Raw genomic sequence first — 24,559 nt, forward strand, 5'->3', positions numbered from 1 at the left:
TAGACTGCAGAATATTTACTGGCCCCAGATCAGGCTATAACACTCCTTGTCTTCCAGGGCCCTTTATTGTAAGAGCTGAAGGGCATAATGATCCAAAACAAGGAAATTTCACTAAAGCTGCGTGTCCTCTCACATCCTCAGACACCGTCTTTAGGAGACACTCAGTACAAGCGGTCTTACCTTTTGTTCAAGCTGCCCTCTCTTCATGGTATCTCTTGCTGAAAAAGCATCACAAAGACAGGAAATTGGAAAATGTGTTTCATTCAGACTCCTGCACCACACTCTGCTAATTCTATCAAGTTTCAGTCTTAGGAAGACATTTCAAGAAGTAGATTCACCACCATGCCCAATTAATCTAATATGGAAACATTCAAAAATATAAAGATTTTCTACAAATAAAGCTAACCAACCCTTATGATCAATACCAGAATGTCAGGTTAAGCAATGTTAATGCCTCAAAGCAAAGCCTGCACTAACCTTAAAAGCTTTACTAAAAACAAAACCCAAAAGCCTTCTTTGCCCCCTCCCAGGCAGGCAGTTTGTCCAAAGGACTACAGCTGTCCTCCAAAAAACAGTTCCTGAAGACAGCAGTGGGAAGAGACACGATTCAAGTGAAAGAAACTTCTATAGCCATGTTCTTCATACCTTTGCTGGAATCCTCAACGGCAGCTTTTATCAAAGCCAAAATGTCAATATTGTCCCCAATTCTCGCATAGTAAGCACAGTCATGACCAAGACCATCGGTCAAACTAACATCCGCACCGTTTCTGAGCAAAACTTCTACCGCATCCTTGCAGCCGTATTCACAGCCTAACATTAAGGCAGTCCTGAGGGTGGGGAGAAACATTGCATTCAAAGACTCGAATCACAGGCTTTAATGGAGCACTCACTTACAGAAACAATCCATCATGCACTTGTGCCAAATCATGGAAACTTGAGTCAATCTGTCCTCTGACAAGACTGCAAACTGCTTTAAAAGGTCATTTAGTCAATCTTTAAATATTTGTTAAAAAGCAAACAAAACCACTATAATACCAGTACTCCCACAAAACCCATCATAAGTTTGCCTTTGAGAGCCCCCCAGTGTTTCGAAAATTCATGTTACTTCTGGCTTCCTCTCTTTAGATACAAACAGCAACAGACAAGACAAACATAAGACGAAGTTTAGACAAAGCAGGGGCAAGTGCTTGGCAGTAACAAGCCTGTATGTATTTTAGGCGCAATAAAAAGCAATAAGAAAGGCCACGCTTATCCACATTGTTGAACTGGTACATCTAATTCTGAACTAAATCCCAGGTTCTTTTCCACTGAATTTAGCATATTTGTTCTGTAGTCTGAAGGCCAAAGGACAGCTTTCCACCCTTTAAATGTCAGCAGGCATTCTGACACCACTCTGCATGCGTTACCTGTTTTGTTTGTCCCTGGCATTAACATCTGCTCCTCTGTCTATCAGAAGCTGGCAGACTGTGGGACGACACATCTGAGTGGCCAGCACCAGTGGTGTCCTCCCGTCCTGAAGAGAGAAAGGGGAAAAGTAGTAAGGAGAGGGAGAGAAAGTAAAGAAAGCACAAGAACTCCAATAGCGTTTGTACATGGAAGAGCTATAAGCAGCTACTTACTCCATCTTTTGAATTCACCAAGGCCCCATGGTCACACAGCAATTGTATGCTAGCGGAACAGTCTGACATAGCTTTCAAGAAAAAAATGAAGAATAAGTTACATTGCTGAAAACAGCCTTGCTGAAACCCCAAACTCCTCCTCAGGGCTATTTGTTTCACAAAAATTCATGCAACTAAGTTAAAGGATGACTAGGCTCTATGGCTTTCTTCTCATACAACAATCTCAAAAGCACATGAAAATGACAGCTCTCCTGTTCAAGACACTGCGTGGCAGAAGGAGGATGCAGACAACCCAAAGTAAAGGTATCTTAACCTAACATCACTGCTCTAAAACACAGCTTGTGATACTTAGTATCTTACTAGATAATTCATGGGCTTAAGGAGACACTTTCAGACCCACAATCTCTGCTAAGACTATTAATGAGCTTGCTATTAAGGACTAACGTCATAACACTAAACATTTCCTCCTAAACATTTCCGCCAAAATTAAAAATGAACGTGGCCCACCTGAATATTAATCCATTAATTAAATTTAGATTTCAGTCTATAGGTCCAGAAAAGCAAAACCTTTTACCTGCATCATGAAGAGCAGTTCTTCCTTGAAGATCCACATTTTCCGTTGGACAATTGTACTGTTAAAATAAGGAATCCACTAAGATTCAGGTTGCATTAAGAAAACAAGACATATTTTGAGCTTTGAATTAAAGCAATAAAAAGCAATTTTAAAAGAAAAAAATAAAAAAGAAAAGTTTATAGTTCATAAATATGCCATACATGAAAGACAGCTATTGGTACGTGCACATCAGTGTTCTAAACACATACATCAAAATATCTGGAGGTAAATTAATATCAAAAGGTCTTTTCCCCTTGATCATTTCCCCATGATTCTCTTATTTTTAAGAGGATTGTTAAAAAAGAAGAGAAAGATGAGTGGCAAATCCAATTTGGAATCATATTAAGAGCATCTTTTTTTCTTCTCAAGAATAAAAAGCATAACAATGTACAAGTTGTAATTTTGAGTACCTGCAACAGCTTCTGCAAACACAGAGGATGTCCGTATTTTGCAGCTAGGTGCAACGCGTTTCTACCTAAAAAGAGAGACCAACATTGATCCAGAATCTGGTTTGAATGTGCCATTTAGAAATACCACACAAACTCAACACTCCTAGGCTGTTTCTCAAAGTCCATTTCTAATCATGTAACACTAATTTATAAGAACTTAATTTGTGCTTCACTAGTGCAACAGCAGTTTCTTCAGCCTCCTCCATAATTCCATGGGCTTCGTTACTTCCCACGAGTTTGATGTATGAAACATCATGACACACACATTCAGATCAACACCCACAGCATTTTGGATACAATGGCTTCCAGCTGCTGCCACCGATTTACCTGCCACATCACTTTGATTTCACAGAAACATAGAATAGAAAGGTTTGGGTTGGAAGGAACCTTAAAGCTCACCCAGTTCCAACCCACTGCAATGGACAGGGACACCTCCCAGTGGATCAGGTTGCTCCAAGCCTCATCCAACCTGGCCTTGAACACTTCCAGGGATGGGGTATCCACAAATTACACAACTAGCCATGACCAGTTTCCTCCAAGTTCAGCAATGCACAGATAATGTTTTTGCCAATCACAGTGAAATCCATGGAAAGAAATAACATTTATCCTACAGCTTAATTTAATCCTGCTCCAAAATAAAAAAACAAGGGGAGAATTTGTACAAGTTGCACTTGGACATTTAAGGAAGCCCACCTGCAGCATCAGTAGCTGTGATATCAACTCCATGAATAAGGATGGTGTTCAAGCAATCTAGGTTTCCCTTTGATGCTACAACATGGAATCTAAAAGAAGAACATAATCTTGCTTAAACACAATTGTTTTATTGACAAAAAAAAAGGTAGTATTAACCAGGATGGTGTTCAAGCAATCTAGGTTTCCCTTTGATGCTACAACATGGAATCTAAAAGAAGAACATAATCTTGCTTAAACACAATTGTTTTATTGACAAAAAAAAGGTAGTATTAACCAGGATGGTGTTCAAGCAATCTAGGTTTCCCTTTGATGCTACAACATGGAATCTAAAAGAAGAACATAATCTTGCTTAAACACAATTGTTTTATTGACAAAAAAAAGGTAGTATTAACCAGGACAGTCCAAGCAAATAGCTGTACACCAAATGCATTATACAGTATAAAACAGGGTTTGGATGCTGCCCAAAGCTGGATAAGAGTTCTTCAGATTCCACTTCAAGGAACAAGATGACTTTTTGGAGAAGTAGTCATTATTTACCTTGAATCAGTGAACCAGGTCAAAAAACAATATGCTTTCCATCTCTCTTTAACATTCAAATCTAACAAGACCAAATATTTAAATACCGACCTTCACTTTGAAATGAAGATTGCTCATGAGAACGTGACATCCTAGCTATATGGTGTTCTACTTTCAATGAGGCTAGAATCTACCACGGTGTATTACATAGATTTATCTATTAAGAAAGAGCTTAGAGCAGCAGCAAGATTTAGGAATTAAGTTTCAGTAGCTTCCCAAAACCATTATTGGATACTGGAAGTTACTTACGCAGATCTCCCTTCCACATCCAGTTTAGCAGGACTGACTCCTTTTTTGGCAAGGATTGATGAAACTTTTTCCACATCACCCCTTTCCGCTGCTTTCATTAACCTGTCATCATATTTGTTCCAGTCTGTGTTCAGCTGTGTAAGAGAAAATTCGAAAAGCAGGTGAGCTTATGGTACACTTGATCTACAAAATGAACTTAAAGAAGAGTCTGAATCATATGCGATTGGGGAGATACAACAAAAAATATCTTGATTTGCAAACAGAATTATATCTATTGAGGTGTTCAGAGTTTACCCAAATCTAGCTCTATGCAGCAAAAGAATTTAATGATAGCAGCAGCACATATGCAGCCTGTAGGTCCACAAAGTTACTTAACGCTGGGGATCACACGCCTCACTGGATAAAGAATATTAAGACTGGTATACCAAATAATTTCCAAAATAGAGCAGCTAGAGACTAGCTGTAAACATTTTTGTTTCTTGAAGTGAGAAAGCAGCCAATTAGTCCCATATTTTTCATGCTGAGTTCATCACAACATACTCCACCTCCTTGTAACACCAAACCCACTACACAAGGCTTAGCAATCCTCATGTGAGCGCAAGAACAATAACAATGGATAAAAACCAAGAGCTACATAAAAAAAAAAGATACATTCTCTCAAGATTAAAACTGCCTTGCTAGCAAAGACTAACATTTTCCAAGATTTAATGTGGTAAAGTCTGGAAGATCCATGCTGGAGAGCGCTGATGACAGTTAACCAGTTCTCAAAGGAGTCGGAGCTCCAAGCTGTAGCAAGGGCTCACCTCGTACCAGAGCCAGCACTTGCTAGGTAAAACAGGAGATACAAAACAGAACTGAACCCAAACCCATTGCCACCACCCTACAGCTGTACAATGATTTGCATTAAGGAGCTGCAACCATGATTATTCCCCATCCTCACAATATAAACAAGATCACACTAATCAAAGTCTCAGCAAAAGCTTTTTAAGCACAACACTTGCTAGAAGTGACAAAGTAGTAAAACCAGGAAATAATGAAGTTACACCCACTAGTGCTGCCCTGCCACAGAGCATTACTGACTGTCAATCGACTCAAACATCCAATAGTGTAAAAGCCAAGTCAGCCTGGTTGGCACAATGAAGTTTCCATGCTGGTGACATCGCTGTTCCCAGCAAAAGCTGCCCGTGTTGCTGGGGTGGACGGCATTCCTCCACAGCCTTGGAAAAGAGCCTCAGCTGCAAGCTACCTTAGCAGGCACAGTTTACATCTTCCTTTTAAATACCTTAGAAACTAAACACAGATAGCATCAAGCACTGTTCCTTCTAAATTTTTTTGCATGTGACTTTTCACACCCTTAGAGGAAAGCGATTGCATCTTGCATGTTTGCAGCTGGGTTCAGATAGCTGAGTTTCAGACTCACACCTTATACTGGCTATCACAAACACACTCAATCCTATGGAAAACCCTTCACCAGCCATTCTTTCTTGCTGTTTTGTTAGTCTTCCCACTAACATGAGCATTTTTAATTACTGTAATCTTAATAAGTGTTATTCCCTCTCCTTATAACACTTATAGAGTGGATACAGTCCACTTACTTATGAGGGACCAAATCCTATATTGTCACCCAAGCACTCAGCATTTAAAGAAAACTCACAGGAGGAGTTGTTAGACAGATACAACTCTCATTAATTAAAAAGGAACAGTTACAAAACATCTACAACATTCAACCTTACATATATTTGCAGGTGTAAATGGTTGCCATTGATAGGAAATGCAAGATACCTACTGTGTCTTTAGCTGCACAAGAAAACCAACAACTCATCCTAGAGCTCGCAGCTCCTCGCTGCCTGAAGCAATCAGTTTATCGCACACCCCACTACAAACCGCTGTGGCTCACAAAGCACCAAGCCGGCGTTCCAACAGGCTGCTTCAAGAAATAGGCTCTCTCCACTGCCCTGAACTCATTTTGTTCCATCCTTCATTTAACTTGGATCCCCAAGCGTATTTTCCCCATCTTCAGGATCATCTTCAGACTTCATCACTCTGAAAACAGCACAGGCTACCCCTGGGCAGAGTCTGGCAAAGCCTGTGTGGGTCTGGCCACCAGCCTGGCCTCTCCCCACAGCACCCCAAGTTGCCCTCCCAGAGCTCTTGTCTGTGCAGTCCCAGCCTGCCAGCGCGACTCCCACCCCAGTAGATATTGCCCAGGTCTGAAATATCTCGTAAACAATACGTAGACAGTCTCCTCAGCTCAGATCTATTTTCTGATAACTCAGTCTCCGATAGACGGGGACGGAAAGCAATAGCTATTAATACATTCCCTGCGTGCTCGTGCCCTGAGTAATGCCAGTTAGATTTAACGTTAACTAACAAGACAAGCATGCATGAAACTTTACTACAGTGTTGTTATGTTCTGCAGACATGCAAACACTCACTTTAAAATAACAAACACGTTAGTCAAATTAGCTGTCACCTGACATTAACAAAGGTCATACTCATCACTGCTAATAACACAGGAGGACTGAAATACTCCCAGGAGTCATTTTTTCCCATTCCGCCACACCACAAAGCTGAAACCAGACTCGCGATCAGATTTGACAGTTACAGCCGCAGAGCAGATGGAATGCACGATCCTATTTTGACAGAAATGTAACCCATTTTAAATTAGAAAACACACATGCCTCTGCTTTAAAAAAAAAAAAAAAATCTCCTTTCACACTGACAAAACCCATTCTGAATAAAGCCTGGTTTCAGCTTTCTGCTGCTGCCAGCCTGTCTCCCAACACGTTAAATGAGAGGAGTCAGGAAGGCTGTCAAAACATTAAGTAGACAGCATAATGATTAACAGCGGGGGAGATGCAGACTCGCACAAGCTTTAAATTTAAACGGAGATCTCCCGAGTGCCCTGTTTAGAGACTGGGTCAACATGATGAGCAATGCTCTGTTTTGTCTGCAGGAGAGAAACATGATGCATAGCCAGGAAAACCACACACACCCTGGAGAACACACACAAGAGACTGCAAATAACCTATAAATGGGTCTTCTCGGGAAAGGGATTTTAAAAATCACTCATATTTGCACAAATTCACTCTTCCCCAGTAACTCCTAACCTACTCCATCTTGCTGGCTGGGAGCACCAACCCTCTAATTTGCAGCAATAACACGTATGCCAGAAGAACCTTCCAAGACTTCCCTGCAGGAAGTGTCCATGTGACAAAGCCCCTCCAAAAAAGCACAGTGATTACTAGAATAACTGTATCACCTCAAGTTATCTGCTGGCCAGAAACAAGTCTGTCTCCTCTAGCTAAAAATGGCATTGGGGGGGGGGGGGGGGGGGCGGAGAGGAAATACCCTTCACAAATAACAGCAACAGCAATAAAAAGCCACTTGATAGAATCATAGAATTATTTCGGTCAAAACAGACCTTGAAGTCCATCCAGTTCCAACCCCCTGCCATGGGCAGGGACACCTCCAACTGGATCAGGGGCTCAAAGCCTCATCCAACCTGGCCTTGAACACCTCCAGGGATGGGGCAGCCACCACTGCTCTGGGCAACCTGGGCCAGGGTCTCCCCACTCTCACAGGAAAATATTGCTTTTCAAGATGTCATCTCAATCTCCTCTCTTTTCAGTTTCAAACCATTCCCCCACGCCTTATTCCTGTGCTCCCTGGTGAGAAATCACATAGGTAAGACTATGCCTCCCGGGTGAAGCGTTTGATTCATCTCTCCCGAGGGTTTCACTTGTCTCCATTGTTATCTGCCTGCAGACATTCCTGACAATTCATGTGCTGCACTCAGCCTGCAGTCCCTTTACACTGAAGATCCTTTGGAGACAGTCTTGACCACAAGATTTAGGATTGCTAAACCACATTCCCCACTCCTGCCCAGCCCAAACCAAGCCCAGAAAGCAGATCTCAGGAAACACTGCTTCCATGGCTCCATCAGCTCTGAACAGCTTTGATAAATACTGCCCAGCTATAAACTCACACCGATTAAATCGTTCTCCAAGGCAGCGGAATCTCAGAGAGCTCCAAGGGTCCAAAGTAACAAAGTGTGTTTGTGCTGCACTCTTGCAGTGTAGCCAATGTTTGGAATCTAACTCAAGTTTGCTTTTCAGAACAGAGACCACCAACAGATGTGCGACCAGCACAGATCTTTGGAGGTGTCACACATCACACTGATCCCTTGCTAAGGCAATACTGCCCGTTTTCTGTTAACACAAAGCACCTGTTTTTCCTAAGTTTAAGCCGGCCAGGAATTCTGCTGAATGCCAGGCCTCCCAAGATAAGGGAGTACCCCATGTCCACCATCAGGCTAGGACCAAAAGCATTACTTGTTCCTATCAGATTGTATCGGGTGTGCTCTCAGCATAAGGGCTTCATACTGGGCAGATGCCTTAAGGGTCTGCACATGGTCCATACATCCATCTGGCACTGTAATGCCTTCTGGAGTGAGGTAGAGATCTGCGTTCACACCAGCACGCTCCAAAAAAAGCACATACACTGAAAAAGCACAGGTTGCTTTTCCAAACACTCTCCTAGCTTTCAATAATTCAGACTTCTCAGGCTGAAGGGATTCTACCTACACACTTAACTGGAAGGAATGACTCTATTAACTTGGCCAGTTTTCCCTCAAGTCCAAGTAAGAATTTGCATCCTCCGCACGCTTCAGGAAGGGACCGTACAATTTAACTGTACATTGCATGAACAATTATTTACTTCTATTCCCCCTGAACCCCCTTTTCTTACCAGATATTTAGCAGACCAGAAGTCAAACTGCTTTACCTATCTGCAGTCCTCACTTTGCTAGTGTCTTCGGGCCATTACACAGCATTACATCCTGTGATGTATGCAACACCCGTGCAACACCCGTGTGACACCAGCGCAGCAGATAAAGAATGTCACCACTCAGTCCTTCATCAAGAAGGCTATAATGCATATTTCAGAACCAAAGTTTATAGGACAGACTGTCTTGGAAAACAAACCTGTTCCTCACCCATCATTACAATTAAGTATTTAAAGATGAGAGCAGCAAGAGCACTAATGATGGCCACCAGCGCTATTTACACTCTGCATCTACTTGGTACCCAGCCTAATTACTCTCACTTCTCTGCGCAAAGCAAGAGAAGATGTTCCAGTTACCAAGGGCAGCGGGAAGGGCGCATCGTTGCTGGCGATGAAAGCCATGGGGTGGCTACCAGCAAGGATAGTTTTAATTGCTACATAAATATATGTATCTGTACGCTGCTGACAACCTGAGAAGCAACTCAAAGTTAGTATGTAGAGTTCATTATTGTCATGGGATATATATTAACCAATAAACATAGCACCAGACTTGGTGAATATGAGCTTGAAGCCCTTGCGCATCTTACCAACGAAACTAAAGAACAGCAGGCAGAGCCCCTGAAGCCATGCACAGGATATCCCTGCACACTCCCCCACCCACCCACGTGTCCCCACCAAGGAGCTCTAAGCAAAGGAAGCTCTTTATTCGCAATCCCGAGGCACAACAGGAGAGAATAATACTGGGGTTACAGGGACCCAAAAAGGGCAGGCAAATGGAGATCCCCACCCCAAAGGCCTTTGGAAAGCAATCCATAACACAGCAGCTCTTCTGCTGAGATTTCTTTTTCCTCAATCCTGACATTCTCCAGTGGGAAATTCCAGCAGCCAGAAGGGAACTTCCAAGGCCTTTTAATGCTAGCAAAAAACCCACATGAAGAGACTCCTGGTCATCAGTCCGACCACAATCTATGAGGCACATGTCCTGTTTGGGAATGATCTGACCTTTGCAAAAAGACAACACAGGGCTGGGATACAAGAAATACTGGTCTTAACATTATAGTGAAAAAAACTGTAATGAATTAACATTCTGAAATATAAGTATTGCTGAAATATAAGTATTGCTCAGGAAACTTCCACCTGAACTGGAAATTGCTCATCCAGAGTCTGTAAACGATTTTGCCTACAGAGTTGCAGAACACTGACTACCTAAATAAACAGCATATTTAAATAAAGCATGGACGATCCCTAGTAGTCATCTAACCCACTTCAGAAATACCCGTCATAATTCAAAGCAGATCTTAAACCTTTCAGCCTGAAAGCTGACATAAACCTGTGAAAGCGAGCGCAGCTTCTCGTCACTGCCAGGCTGGGCAGATAATCCTATTAAGAGGGAGGAAAACCAAACAGGACACATCCTCCTCTAATGCCATTAGCGGGTGACATAAGCAGATAAAACACCCGGAGAGCAAAGAGCGCGGGTAAAACACCGTGATCACCACATACAGCCAGGGCTCAACAATGTATGAGTGCTCCTAAAAATTATCTAGCCAAAACCACTAACATCACGCCATTATAAAACTAATACTGCAGTTCCTGAAGTCTGTGAAGCTGATCAGATAGAACAATTCTTGTCAAAGAAGAGATTGTTAATTTTAGGCCCATTTTTGTCAAGATATTAATTTTTCCAGTTGTGATCCCATTGTTTTCCTGCAGGCACTCGCTGATGAAGGAGTTACTTGAGATGCATGCGTGTGTCACGTAGCTGAGCACAGACTAGCAGGACAGGCTCAGCACACTAACCAGCCCACGTGTTTCATTCTCCTGCTCTCTCCAGAGGTCAGAGTACATTTGTGACCAAACCCAACGCCTGACCAGACACACCCCGTGGTTCCACACGGCACAATGACGGTTGCTTTTGAAGGAGTTTGATTTATTTCAAGACCACACAGACTGACAAAACAAAAGGATCAGTCAGACTGACAAAACTATTTTGTTAAACTATGTACCAGCAACAGCTGCCCCTACAGCACAGATGCACCTCAGCTAACTCCCATCCACCTTGCTGGCTTCAGTTTTATCCACAAGCTGCACAGAACACATTGCAGATACCAGGTTTGGGAATGGGTTATCCCAAATGGGATGGAGGGTGGGGAATGGCATTCCATATTTTAGAATCCTATCTTGCTTATCAGGATTTGTCTGTGTTCACATACAAATGTTTTGAGTTTAAAATCACAGACTAAGTTGTGCTGTTTAGTCTCCATAAGGGAAAACCAGACACAGCTCAAACACAGGGCTCCTGTTTCACCCAGCAAGTTCCCACACACAGCACGTTATGTTATCACCTCATTTACTGCAATTTCTCCATTGACAGAAAATATCATTGAATGCTACAAAGTGGGTAAGTCTTAGCATAGACACGGATCAGACCCAGCAGCCTTACAAGGGCCATGCTGGCTTTGTCTGCTCTCAAAATGCTCGTCAAGAATTCACATTAGCAGTTGTGCTGTTGCATGACTTATTTATATGTAACTGCAATCCCGTAATTAATATAGGGAACAGTCCCCTAACAAACAAGTTGAAGCAAAGCAAACAGTAAACATCTAAAACCTCATTGTAAGCATTCGTGATTTAAAGTTTTCCTCCCTACCACAAATTAGATTATCCCATCAAGATCAAATTATTAACTATCAAGAAAGCGTTCAAACCTTCTTCTAGCTATCTATGCAGGTTAAAAATATTTACAATTTTGTTTTTAAGCAAAACTTCCTCATGTCTCATCACCAAAAGGCAACTCAAGTGCACTTCATTGATACAACGTGACCACATTCTCAGCCCTCTGATACAGACCAACTTGGACCCTGATCAAAGTGACCAGAACTACTTGCACATCCTGGAAACAAACCCAGGGATTTGCAGCTACATCACAACACAGTCTTATAAAGGGCATTATGTTAACCGGGGCCAGATTTACACATGGAAGAACACTGCACCCTTTTACGGCAAGGAAACATCTTGCATTTCACCTCAAAACCAGAGGACTGCCCAGGTCCTGCTGCAGCCCAGCTTCACCCTCAGCAGTGCCCTGGAGAAGGCATTGCCCTCTTAAACAGGGAGAAGGCAGCACAAGGTCAGAGTCCAGCTTTGCCTGCTGTTAAAAGCAGCATTAGAAGTCCAGCCACATCACCGCCTGCCTCGGAACTCCAGGCAAACCATTAGTCCAAAATTGCAGGTTCCCAGGCAAGGACCGATTGATTTGTGTGCTTCCATTAGTTAATAACAAAGAAAACATTAGGGAGTGATGGAGCACAACACGACTATCACATTCATCAGGCAGGGAAGCAGCCTCAAGCACAGAGCACGGAGAACGGAATACGCCGTTACAGACTGACTCTATCCTGTTCGGTCACCATTAAGTAATGAAAATATGGAGACAATACCAGTCTCTCAGATGTTATAAGCTTTTGCTTGTTAATAAATATTAACATTCAGGTACTGACAAAGTACTACGTAAGTTGTATCTGAGTAAAAGGGCAGATGAACCTAAAATAAGATAACCGAGCAGCCTTACCTGTGTAATTATGCCTGCAGTTCATCTAAGGACATTTTACTTGCACACAGGTACTCACCATACCTCCAATTTTACAAATATCTTTAATTGCTACATTCCAAAATGATAAAGCATTGACAAATACTTCTCTTCAAGGAGCCTGAGAATTACAGTGCACCTGTAAACAGGCTGCACCACAGAGCTTTTGTTAAACCACAAATTGCCTTGACTAACCTCGTGTTTCTTCAGCATCAACCACAAACATCACACAAACCAGCACCTAATTGTGTTTAACTAAACGCAAATGAATCACAAAGGTATTCTTTCAAAGAGCACACATTAGCTCAAGCCTTAATAAAGCTCCCTGGAACCCAAACATGCTCTGAAGAACAACCCCAGTCAGCCTTGGATTTGCCACTAGACTATTATAAATGGATTCTCAGCCATGCCGCCTGAAGATGGCATCGTGAAGTCACCTCAGTTTGCCCACAGCAGACAGAAGGGAGGCAGGGGGGAGAGCAAAGCAATTTTGCTCCAGTCAACAGCAGCAATACTGTGAAAATTCTGCTGATGGGTCACAGCACTGTGATCAACGTGGCCCACAAAACCTGTTTTGTCTTTGCCCAGAGCGAAGTCATGACAAAACACCGTGAAACTTTATTCATTTACAAACCAGTGCGTGCCACCAGCAGCACAAGTCTTTTCCTTCATTTAAGAAGATATCTCAAATCTTCGGTTAAAACTAGACTCCAAACATCTATTTTTTTACTTCATTCCTGCAATTACTGATGTGTGTTCTACAGCACGCTGGTACTATAAATCATTTTTAACAGTTATTCTGCTGTGCATACAAAGAGAGTGTTGCTGATTAATTTGCAATTCAGACAAATAGTATTCTCCCATTCCCTAAATAAAAAGGGTTGGATTGGAACGAAAGGTGGTACCTTCCCCCTCTGCTGCTGACAGGGCAGGAGGAGTTGTTGAATTAAGTACTGGGCCAACCCACAAAGTTCCACTCCTTACACAGAGAGGAAAAGTCACCCATTGAATAGAAGTGGGCAGCCTCCACAAGAAAGTGTTAATGCAGCCTTGAACAAGTCCAGCTGCCACCAACTAAAGAACTCATTCAGGTATTAATTAAACAATCACAGATCACCACACCAGGGCAAGTGCTCAGATGTCTACCTCTGTTTCTTGCACAACCATTTCCACTAATTATATATGATGTCCAGTTTCTCTTAATTAAATAAAATCCAGTATCATTGTTCCCAGAGGAGAAAAGATTGGCAGAAACTTTCACCTGCTTTTACATCCGCTCATTTTCATGACTTGCCAGTGCTCCAGGCAGCACTGCCCATTTCTGAAGTGCGTGCATAACGCACGCCAGCTCTCGCTTTCATGTCGTATCTTAGGATGCAAAGAACTCCAAGGAGAGGCAGCCCTGGCTCTGCTCAGTGCTAAAGCTCCAGCTGTGCTAACGGCATTACCAAGAATCCCACTTTTCACAGTAAGGAGCCAATCAGAAAGCAGTGCAGCAGCCCCCTTCCCTAAATTCCAGACATCATCACAAAGGACAAAGGTTAAAACCCTCACATCAATAAGATATTGCACCTCAAATTTAACAGAGCAACTCCATGGCTATACACCAAGTGCTAAAGAAATAGGTAGGCAACCTTTTTCCCCCCTCCCAAAGGCCAAAAGTTAGTATCTCAACAGTGAAAGGCGATGAGCAAATGTCTGAAATAAAAGTCTTGTAGAACAAACCGATTTTTCCTCAACCATCTTGTCAAGAAAAACCAATCCATGAGCATTCCGTATTTGCTTCTTATACATACAGACACCAACAGAACGTCTGACTTGACTGGAAGAACACATCTCCTAAACACAAGCAAGATCAAACACATGCTTATAAGATCAGCCTTTATTTTGGCATCTCAAATAACAGCAGCACCTGCTGCTGTGGTCACCCCAACAGGATGAACTACATTAATTAAAACCAACCTTACAAACATTGGTGAATGAGGCATCACCTCCAACTGAAAGTGAGGCGCACGCCCTCAAGGCTTCATGCTCCATAGAACTCAGTATTAAAGTTCCCAGCCTACACTACTGCAAGAGACAAAACATGTGCCTTACTATTCCGAGCGCAGAAGTTACTGAGCAGGCTGCTCAGATTGTTTTCCAAGCACCAGCCGCCAGCTGGAGTTGGCAAAACCAGAGAATTCCATTTTCAGACAAAACATTCTGGATAATTGTGGAATTTGCAATAACTATCGTTCCTATTCCCTGCTGCTTTTCACAGCTTCCCTGCATCACCAGACAGGTAAAAAAGCCATTACCTAAAGGTCAACTTCTGAAGACAGAAGGCATGTAACTATTACCCTAACCCAGAGGAAAATTTTCAGCAGCAGGATGAAGGGATGAAGTTTCGCTCCCCTCCCCAGGAACCAGCACTGGGTGGGGCCAGGAGAGAAGGATGGAGTTTCTCAAACAGGCAGCCCTTTTACAATCCTTTCAGGCGGGATCTGTAAAGCTCAGGTTGGCAGCATTCCCACCCACTTCCCTTCCTTGACAGCACTGAGAAACAGAGACCCGGCTGTACCCCATCACCTTCCCTTCGGCTTCACCATAATCCCCAACTCACACAGCTGAAACTTTCCCCTGCACAGAAGGTTGTATATTGGTTTTCAATTAGCTGGTAACCAAAATCTGGAATAAACAGGGGAAATGAGCGTATCAAGGATACAAATCCCAGGTTTTAAAGGATCTCAGTGAAAGAAGTCATTTGTCTTCACATACCTTAGAATTATTTCAGGTCTTAAATGTATTAAGGCTGCTCAAACCTACTTCAAAAGGAAGGTTTGTTGAGCCTCCACCTATGGAAATGGAAAATCTCCATGTCTTTTCAAAAACAAATATGGATGCTGTAAGTGTTTGTTGAAAGTTAATTATTGTAAGCATACTCTGAAACAACAAACAGTTCGAAAGTATAGGACAACTAATGAATAACAAACTACTGCCAGCCTACACACTACGAATTATCATAACAGACTTGTGAATCACTGCCCCGCAGAACGAAGGGCTCGGCACAGCAATGTGCTTCCACACGGAACTGTCATTCTGTCGGATGAGCTCGGTCAGCAGTCTACGAGCCGGAATATCTACATATCTTTCAGATGAGCTATGGTTTTCAAGTAACAGCTTCAGATCCAAGGCAAATGTGCAGGAGTATTTTAAAGATAGCTAATAACTTAAAAGACGACTGATAAAAGTCACTGTATCCTATTAACCTGCCCTTTACCGCTATTCCACACATCCAGCAGCAAGTTCAGCAGATCACTACAGGAAGACAGCAGTAAATTCAGAGTGTAACTGCCATAGAAGACTCAGAGGGAAGCATTTACTGATTGGTGACGATTAAAGATGATTTACCACACAGAGTTATTCCCCGGCATAGCTCTCTTCAGTTACAAAGACCTCTCTCATCAACATCCATCAGCAGAGATGAACACACTGGCCCAGGTTGCCCAGAGCAGTAGTGGCTGCCCCATCCCTGGAAGTGTTCAAGACCAGGTCGGATGGGGCTTGGAGCAATCTGATCCAGTGGGAGATGACCCTGCCTATGGCAGGGGCTGAAACTGGATAGGCTTTGAGGCCCCTTCCAATTCAAACCATTCTATGAATGAAGTAAAAATGAAAATCCATAAAGCCATTCAAAGCCTGTTAACACTAATCCAGATTTTGGAAACCACAAAGAACACGACACCAACAATCGCACCGCATTTCCAGCGGCTGTAGAACCCCAGGCCAAATATTCCCAGACCAGATAATCAGAAATCACAACTGTGCAAAGTCACCAGCCACTCTGAAAGCTTTTTGACAACTTTCTAAGCAAACTCTCCTTCTGCACACAAGGACAGGGGCTCCGATTTTGCAACAGAGCTATTATTGTTGATGAAGCCACTGGCAATGCCATGCACACACATCCCTGCAAGCCCCAAGGCAGGTTGCCAGCCGGAGCTCAGCACTGGCTCCTAAGGCTCTTATGGAAAAAAAAAGAAAGGTGTTAATTCCTGCTGGGGCCAGAAAGCAAAGCTGAAGACAGAGGGAAGGTGCAGTTGCACGCTAGTTTTCCAAGCTGCAATTCATCCCGGGCAGCCTGAATGGGAGCTGGGTGCCCAGCAGTACCTGCTCCCACACGCTGCTCGAGCCCCGCTCCCTCCTGTGCCCCCTCCCCTTGGCCCAGGCAGCCCGGGGCTCACTGCCTGCCCTGCCAGCCCTCCCACCCCAACCCCAGGCGCCCCCACTGCTCCAGCAGATCCCCAGCTAGCTGAAGACAGCACCTCAAGCACCCAGGCCACCCCCGGCCTCACAACAGCCCCCTTCCCCAGCCCCACCACTCTGCCCCACAACAGCCCCCAAGGCTTCTGGATTAGTGTTAATTTGCTCCCTTCACCCCAGACACCTCCCCATCCCACAACAGTCTCTTCCCCCAGCCCCACAACAGCCCCCTCCCCAAGGCTCCCTTCACTCCAGACCTCCCTCTCTATCCCACAACACCCCCCACCCCCAGACCTCTCCCTGCCCCACAACGCGTCACTCCTCCGGGCTGCCTCTCTCTGCCCCACAACACCCCCCAGCTCCAGATCTCTCCCTGCCCCACAACACCCCACTCCTCCAGGCTGCCTCTCCCTGCCCCACAACACCCCATGCCCCCAGACTCCCCCCCATCCCACAGCAGCCCCCTACCTCAGGCTGCCCCTCTCTGCCCCACAACACCACACACCCCCAGACCCAGTCCCTCGCCCCACAACACCACACAACCCTCCCACCAGACAACACCCCAGACCCCCAGGCTGCCTCTCTCTGCCCCACTCCCCCAGACCGGCCTCCCCTCCCCACACCAGGAGTCCCCCTGCCCCTGGCAGAGGGGGGGCACAGCCTCTCCCGCGCTGCGCCCCCGCCCCAACACGCACCGCGCTTCCCCCAATGACCGCTTCGTGCTTCTTCAGGCGGGACTTGAGGCTCTTCATGGCGGGGCCGGGGCGGGCGCGGTGCCGGTGCCGGTCCCGGTGCCGGTGCCGGTGCCGGCCCCGCGAGGCGCTCCCCCCGCCGCCACGGCCGGGACGCGCTGCTCCCCCTCCCGCCGCGGCTCCCCGTGCCCGCCGCCCCGCCCACCCGGCACCCGCAGCCAATCAGCGCCCGCCCGCGCCGGCACCGCGGCCAATCAGGGGGCGGAAAGCGAGGAGGGACTTCCTCACTTTTTAAAGGGTGGGAGCGGCGTGGCGGGGGCGGAGCCTGACGCTGTGAGGATCCGCCCAGCCGCGAGGGGGAGCGCGCCGCGGGAGGGGCAGCGCCTCGGGGGAGCGTCAGGGGAACCATAGAGGAATCATAGAGGGTCACCACAGAGAGGGCACTGTGGGGGCATGACGGGAAGGTACCATAGAGTCTCCATACAGAGATGGGGATCCATGCAGAGAGAGTGGGGGGCTTCATAGGAGGGGGGCTCCACACAGGGAGAAGAGTGGGCTCTACATAGAGAGGAGTGGCTCCACACGCAGAAATGGGGGCTCCATACACAGAGATGGGGGGGCTAGACAGAGAGACAAGCGGCTCCAAGACATAGAGGGGAGGACGCTCCACACACAGAGAGAGATGGAGGGCTCCACACAGAGAGGGCACCGTCAGGGGCATCACAGGGGCACTAGAGCCCAGAGATGGGGGGGCTCCAAACACAGAAATGGGGGTCTTCACACAGAGAGAAGGAGTCTCCACACAAAGAATGCACCATAAGGAGCATCACAGGGGCAGTAGAGTCCAGAGATGGGGGGCTCCGCACAGAGAATGCACCATAGAGGCTCCACAGAGAGGGCACCACATCTTTTCATCCCATTACTCACAGCCCTGTCACACACTCCACCGGGAAGTTTAAGGTCATGCAGAGTTTTGAGACTAATTACAACCTATGGATTGTGTTTAATCTCTAAAACCTCGCTCATTACAGCTGGGTTGGAGCTATTCAGTCAATGTATCATGCTAATATAAGCAGAGCTCAAGGTAAATGTCACTGCTCTTTAATCAATTCAGGCAAACCATGTGTTCAAACACTTTAGTTTCTCTATGGGTAAGTTGTTTAGAGGTAAAGATTCCTGGTGTCTTTAAATACACACTGTCATTTTGTGCACATCCTGCGGCACTGGGAAGTACCTGCGTGCTGGGAAATGAAAACCTTCCCCAGACAAGACCAATCCCCAGCCTAACCTCATCCAAAAAGGATTAAATTTTGAATCCTTTATAGAAAAGATGTTCATGCTCTGAATGCCATTTAAGGTTTTCAGTGTCTTCCTAAAGAGCCACACTTCCAGGCAACCCCCCTCTCCTTTTAGGAGCCACCTCCATTGCCCCTGTGGATGCTTCCACACTTTGAAGGCATTGACAGAAACCCCAACACTGACTTCTCGGAAGCCAACACTTCTCAACACCTCTGTCATTCAGCCTGCCAGCACCACTCCAGCACTCAAAGGCCTCCGAGTCCCCTTTGATCCCCGGTTCCCACCACTGCAGCCTTTTACCACCCTGTCACAGCTGACACGGGCAATCTGACCTGGCACAAAGAGGACAATCCTATGCACAAATACAGGCTGGGCAGAGAATGGATCAAAGTCCCTTCCAACCCAAACCATTCTATGATTCTATGAAATCAAAGTGACAGCAGCACCTAGAAGCTGATGGGAACAGGATTTCCTGGTTGTTTTCCATCCATGGCAATACCAGCAGTGGTTTCCTTTAGTTGAGCCAAAGGTAGGGAATTAAAGAAGCAAATTCCTTGAGTGCACCCAAACCATAGCACCTCAAAAGGATGTTCATATAAGGATGTGCACAAACATGAGCCAGCAGCATTCATGTCTACTCATGAATCCAAACAGCTAAACCCCAGCAGCAGTCTAACTTGGGGCAGACAAACTGGTTTGAATTGTTCAAATCAGAGCCATTGTCTGATGAGTTGTCACAGGAAATAGTTGGTTCATTGAAAATAAGTTTTTTATCACCAGAAGACTCAGCTTTACAAAATATTATCTGACTTTCAGGACTAAGATAACAGCAGTAGCTACTCCTCTTCCCACCAAATTTACGATGTTTAAAGAAAGCTCCTTCTGAGTCACTGCAGTCTGAGGGAAAGCAGAATTGTAACAGTAACTCCTTGCTCTCCTGTCAGTGCTGAGAAGCAGCACACAGAAATTCAAGTGCCCAAACAGTTCTAGAGCCATTCCTTGCCCCCAGATAATCACATGTGTCCCTGCATTTGCACCTGCCAGGTGGGGCTCTCTTCTTCAGCAGCCACTGTGGTAAAAGGACAGCATCTGCCTTGTGAACCAGCTCCCTCCTGCCAGAGTCAATAGCAGGTAAAGCTTGTCCCCATCACACTGCATTTCTCGCCAACCAGCTCTGTGCAGGGTAAAGCAATCAACCAGGTCCATCTGAGCTGAGCCATCCTCTTTCTCCACTCCTGACAACACAGAAAGCTCTGTACCTGAACACCATCTTCCAGCCCTAGTGATGCGTGTGTCAGCACAAGAACATTTCACATCAAGTTACTAGTGTTGACTTGCACTGTTGACTGACATCCAGGCCATACAGATTCAGGATGAACCCAGCTAACCTTCCTGGCTCAGCAGCCCAAGCTAGGCTGTAGCAGTGCAGTGTGGAGAGATGGCCCTGCTCTGGCCCTTCCCCTGACCATTGTGCTAGAATTATTCCCTGATTTTGGACACATCTACTACAGTCTTTTTCTCCAGGCTCCTCTCTTTGCTCTCCAAAATAATTCAAGCTGCCGCTGATTCTTGGCGTGTAGTTCTCTCTACATCACCCCTCTCCACATTCCATCCCTCTCTGCCTATTAGCTAGATACAACCTCATTTGTTCTGCAGGATGCTCTCACCATCACTCTGTTGCTGGCTCTTGGCATCCATCGCCTCATTCCCATTCCCCACTTGTCTGGCTAGACTTTCTCTCAGCTCCCTTCTAGGTGAGACAAGCCAATGCAAACCAATCTGCTATGGCTTGTGTTTGCTTTGCATGGGCACAAGCAGTAGAGCCCAGCCTGAAGGTGGTGAGATGAGGTCACTTCACTGCTGACAAACAGAGACCAAATGGAAATCCGCAGCTTTTGCTGGAAATTTGTTCCACCATCTCCCCAACTCCATGTATTTCTTTCTCTGTGACTTTATCCATAACTACAGGTTTCTTTGGAACAATGACTGAATCTGGCTGTGCGTCTGCTTGTACACTGACAAAGGGTTTGGTGGATGTGCATTAGATCATAGAATCATGGAATGGTTTGGGTTAGAAGAGATCTTAAAGCCTATCCAGTTCCAACACCCTGCCATGAGCAGGGACACCTCCCACTGGATCAGGTGGCTCCAAGCCCCATCCAACCTGGCCTTGAACACCTCCAGGGATGGGGCAGCCACCACTGCTCTGGGCAACCTGGGCCAGGGCCTCACTACTCTCAGAGGAAAACATTTCTTCCTAAGATCTCATCTCAGTCTCCCCTCTTTCATCTTAAAATCGTTCCCCTTGTCCTATCCCTGCACTCCCTGATCAAGAGCCCCTCCCTAGTTTTCCTGGAGCCCCTTTCAGTACTGGAACCTGTTCTAAGGTCTCCCTGCAGCCTTCTCTTCTCCAGGCTGATCAACTCCAACTCTCTCAGCCTGTGCTTTCTTGTGCATCAGCAATACCCCGTACACGGCAGCAGTTGCCCACTCTCCCTGCTGCCATGGGTGGCAGGCACAGGGATGTCGAAGTACTGCTGAGCATGGCAGGGCTGCACGCGCTATTACACACTGCATGCTGTTTCAGTCACCATGGCTAAAATCTGATCTGAACGAGCAGCTTATGCAGCTCAGAAACTATCACGCTCTGTATCTGCTCAAATGTTTCATTTTTGTGACAACCTTTGCTTACAGCAGCACAACAAAGGGGATATTTATTCCAGCAGTGTTTGTGTGATAAGTACTGAGTTAATGGCACACAAAATTTGCTGGCCGGTCCGCTAACAGGCCTGGGATCTAATTAATCTCTGGCAAGTTCTTCTGAAACAGAAGCTGTATTGGCCTGCGCATCTAGCAGCCGAGAGAAGCTGATGGGAGCCAAGCTGTACAGTGAGACAGGAGGAGGGAATAGTGTCACCATGGTGGAGGTTATTTTGGAGTTACAGTGCCAAAGTCTGCCTTTCTGCTCTATTCAAGGAGCAATATTTGTGCCATTCTCGTACCCGCAGTCAGAGTTCAAGAAGAAGTGTTTGAATCAGGGTCACAGACAAGCACAAAGCTGGCTGGTTGCATACACCACAAAGTGAGGTGATGCCAAATTCCTGAGCCTGTGAGCAGCAGAGACAACTGAGCAATGGTTTTCCATGTGGACTGCAAGTCCAGGACTTCCACCTATGCTCAGTGACACTTTCCCTGGAGCCACACAGGGAGATGGCTGGGAGAACCCTTAGAACAAGCCACTGCACGGCAACTTCTGTCTCCAGTGAGAGGCTCAGCAGGCTTTGGTTCTCGGCTATTTTATCATAGAATCTTTAAGATTCTATGGAAAAGACCTCTAAGCTCCTCCAGTCCAACCATCAACACAACACCATTGTTCTAAGGTGCCACATCTACATGTTTTTTGAACCACTCTTTCAGTGAAGAAATTGTTCCTAATATCCAATCCAAATGTCCCTGGCACAACTTAAGGCCATTTCCTCTCATCCTATTGCTTGTTACTTGGTTGAAGAGACCAGCACCCAGCTCACTACAATTTCTTTTAGGTAGCTGTAGAGAGCAATGAGGTCTCCCCTCAGTCTCCTCTTCTCTAGTCTAAACAGCCCTGGGTGCCTCAGACGCTCCTCATAAGACTCGTGCTTCAGACCATTCACCAGCCTCATTGCCCTCCTTTTTGTTGTAAGACAGAAAAACAGATCAGGCTGAATAGATCACAGGCATTTGACCTATCAATCAGTTGTATCAGGACATAAAAATTAAACCCCAACATGACTGAAAGGGAAACACATCCCTTGCTTTCTATTTCTACCTGGGTCATTACATTACCCAGCCACTTCCTGCATCACTTGCTGCCTTAATTATCCAGATAAATTAATTTCCATTCCAGGCACACACATGGAGGAGGATATAGTTTTATCCACCTTCACTCCTGAGCCTATGAAGATTCTTGGTCTTCACTGGAAGGATACAATGAGGTCTTGTTCTCCCAGGGTCTCACGCCTATGTCAAACACCTCCTGGGAGCAGTCTGCAGCGATGGCCACACAGAATCGGAGCACGCACGCAGGCACTGGTGCTCCAGGCAAGCCCCAGAGCCCTGCTGCTCTACCTGCTGGCTCCCACCTTCACCTATGGCCACTTCTCCCCATCCCCCAGCAGCTTTAGCCCTGCGCGCACAAACCTGCCCACGCATCACTGTGCTGGGGACAGGGAGGAGGCACGGCCACAGGTATGAACAAGCAAGCAGTGGGAAGCCTCTAACAATGCATAGCCAAAGCGTCCAAGCTTTTGTTTTGTTCCTTTCACCCCAATTTTGTTCTATTTTCCAAGAAAGGGAGAAGAGAGGAAACATGTTTAGACGGAAACCTCCATGCAGCCAGTGTTTACACACTGTGCTCCCAAACCAGCCTGGCGTGATGCCGAGCTTAGGAAAAAACAAAGCAAGTGCCAGCCTCTTGGGAGCTGAATTTGACAAAAGCTCAGCTGCCAACTTGGCTGCTCTCACTTGTGACTAGCGGCTATTTCAGAACAGTCACAGGGAGCACTCAGCCCTGCACATGGAGCACAGTGCCCAGACCAAGCCTGTCGAGAAGAACCACCTGTGCGTGGCCAACAGGGCAGCAATGGGAATGGGAACAGGTGGGATGCAACTTTCCAAAGCTGTGTATCAGGTCAGAAGTGGGTGTAGAAACCAGGGCTGCTGCCGACTGGCAGGACAGCCAACAGAACAGGGTGTCCTGTGTGTTCATTACTGATCAAAACACACCCCAGAAGAAGAGAACGCCCTAAAGGAATGGAATCTATTTTGGCAATGAAAGCAGATAAAGTTCAGGTTGTGGATGAAGACTGAGACAGAAAAGCTTCTCAGTTTCTCCCATACACACATGTTTGCAGAAAGTGGCTAATTTAATTGTCATGACTGTGAGGTTGTAGTTCCAGGGGAAGATTTTGAAATACCTCTAGGGAAGATGTACACTTAAAGGCATCACATCTTGGGTCTCCGAGCCTTGCCGAGCACCTCTGCAGCTGAGAGAAAGCAAATATGCTTTCAGAGCAGTGAGATTGTTGTGATGAAGCAACAGGCCCGAGAGACAGCCAGTAAACCTGTATTTTTAGCACTGTGGTCCACAGCATCTGTGTGATAAATTATATTAATTAAGCAGCACATTCTAACAAGTGCTAACTGAGCTAAACTTCCAAGTGAAACCAAAGGCAGCGTGTCACTTACAGACAACAGCGTTCACCCAGAAAGCTGTGACTGAACTCTGTGTTCATACCCAGGATGTGAACGCTGCATAGCCAGAATTAGAAGAAGTGGGTGTGAGAGACGTATCAAAAACTTCTCACATTCACACATGCGTCAGGAAGTCATCACCATTAGGTTCTGATTCCTGGCACTGCAAACAGAAGCAGGGGTTTCTGCTGCCTGTGTTTGTCAGCAGCTGCAGGCAGGAGCTTCAGTCAGATAATACAACTTCTGTAACACAGGAGCATCTGTCCAGGGGCCTCCTGGGATGCAGTGGTACCCTGGGCAAAACTGCGAAGAGGGAAACAATAAACAATGTACAAACAGAGAGCCCAGTAGATTAGCAAGGAGTTCAGGAATGGTTGTGGAGGCACAAACCATGAAACAAGCATCTGGAAGCATGGAGATCCTGAACTCACCCTGGAAGTACTCCCTGAATGTTTTACTGCTGCACCTGAAACAGGGCAATGGCAGGACAAAGCCCCGTCACCCATGGACTGGTTTAGTCATAG

At 45.8% G+C, this 24,559-nt stretch overlaps 1 protein-coding gene across 1 annotated transcript in view; it reads right to left on the reverse strand.

Moving 5' to 3' along the window:
• Positions 1-17,607, reverse strand: part of UACA (uveal autoantigen with coiled-coil domains and ankyrin repeats) — a 31,963-nt gene extending 14,356 nt beyond the window's left edge. The window contains exons 1-9 of the mRNA XM_054077715.1: positions 17,511-17,607; positions 4,200-4,333; positions 3,375-3,463; positions 2,643-2,707; positions 2,194-2,251; positions 1,620-1,690; positions 1,407-1,513; positions 646-827; positions 181-218 (exon numbers count right to left, since the gene is read on the reverse strand). Of these exons, the coding sequence (XP_053933690.1) occupies positions 181-218; positions 646-827; positions 1,407-1,513; positions 1,620-1,690; positions 2,194-2,251; positions 2,643-2,707; positions 3,375-3,463; positions 4,200-4,333; positions 17,511-17,567 (801 nt within the window). The 5' untranslated portion in view covers positions 17,568-17,607. The remainder of the gene's footprint in view (positions 1-180; positions 219-645; positions 828-1,406; positions 1,514-1,619; positions 1,691-2,193; positions 2,252-2,642; positions 2,708-3,374; positions 3,464-4,199; positions 4,334-17,510) is intronic.
• Between the last annotated feature and the right edge of the window lie 6,952 nt (positions 17,608-24,559).

This window comes from Cuculus canorus, chromosome 12 (assembly GCF_017976375.1).
Source record: "Cuculus canorus isolate bCucCan1 chromosome 12, bCucCan1.pri, whole genome shotgun sequence".
In the NCBI taxonomy this organism is placed as follows: domain Eukaryota; kingdom Metazoa; phylum Chordata; class Aves; order Cuculiformes; family Cuculidae; genus Cuculus; species Cuculus canorus.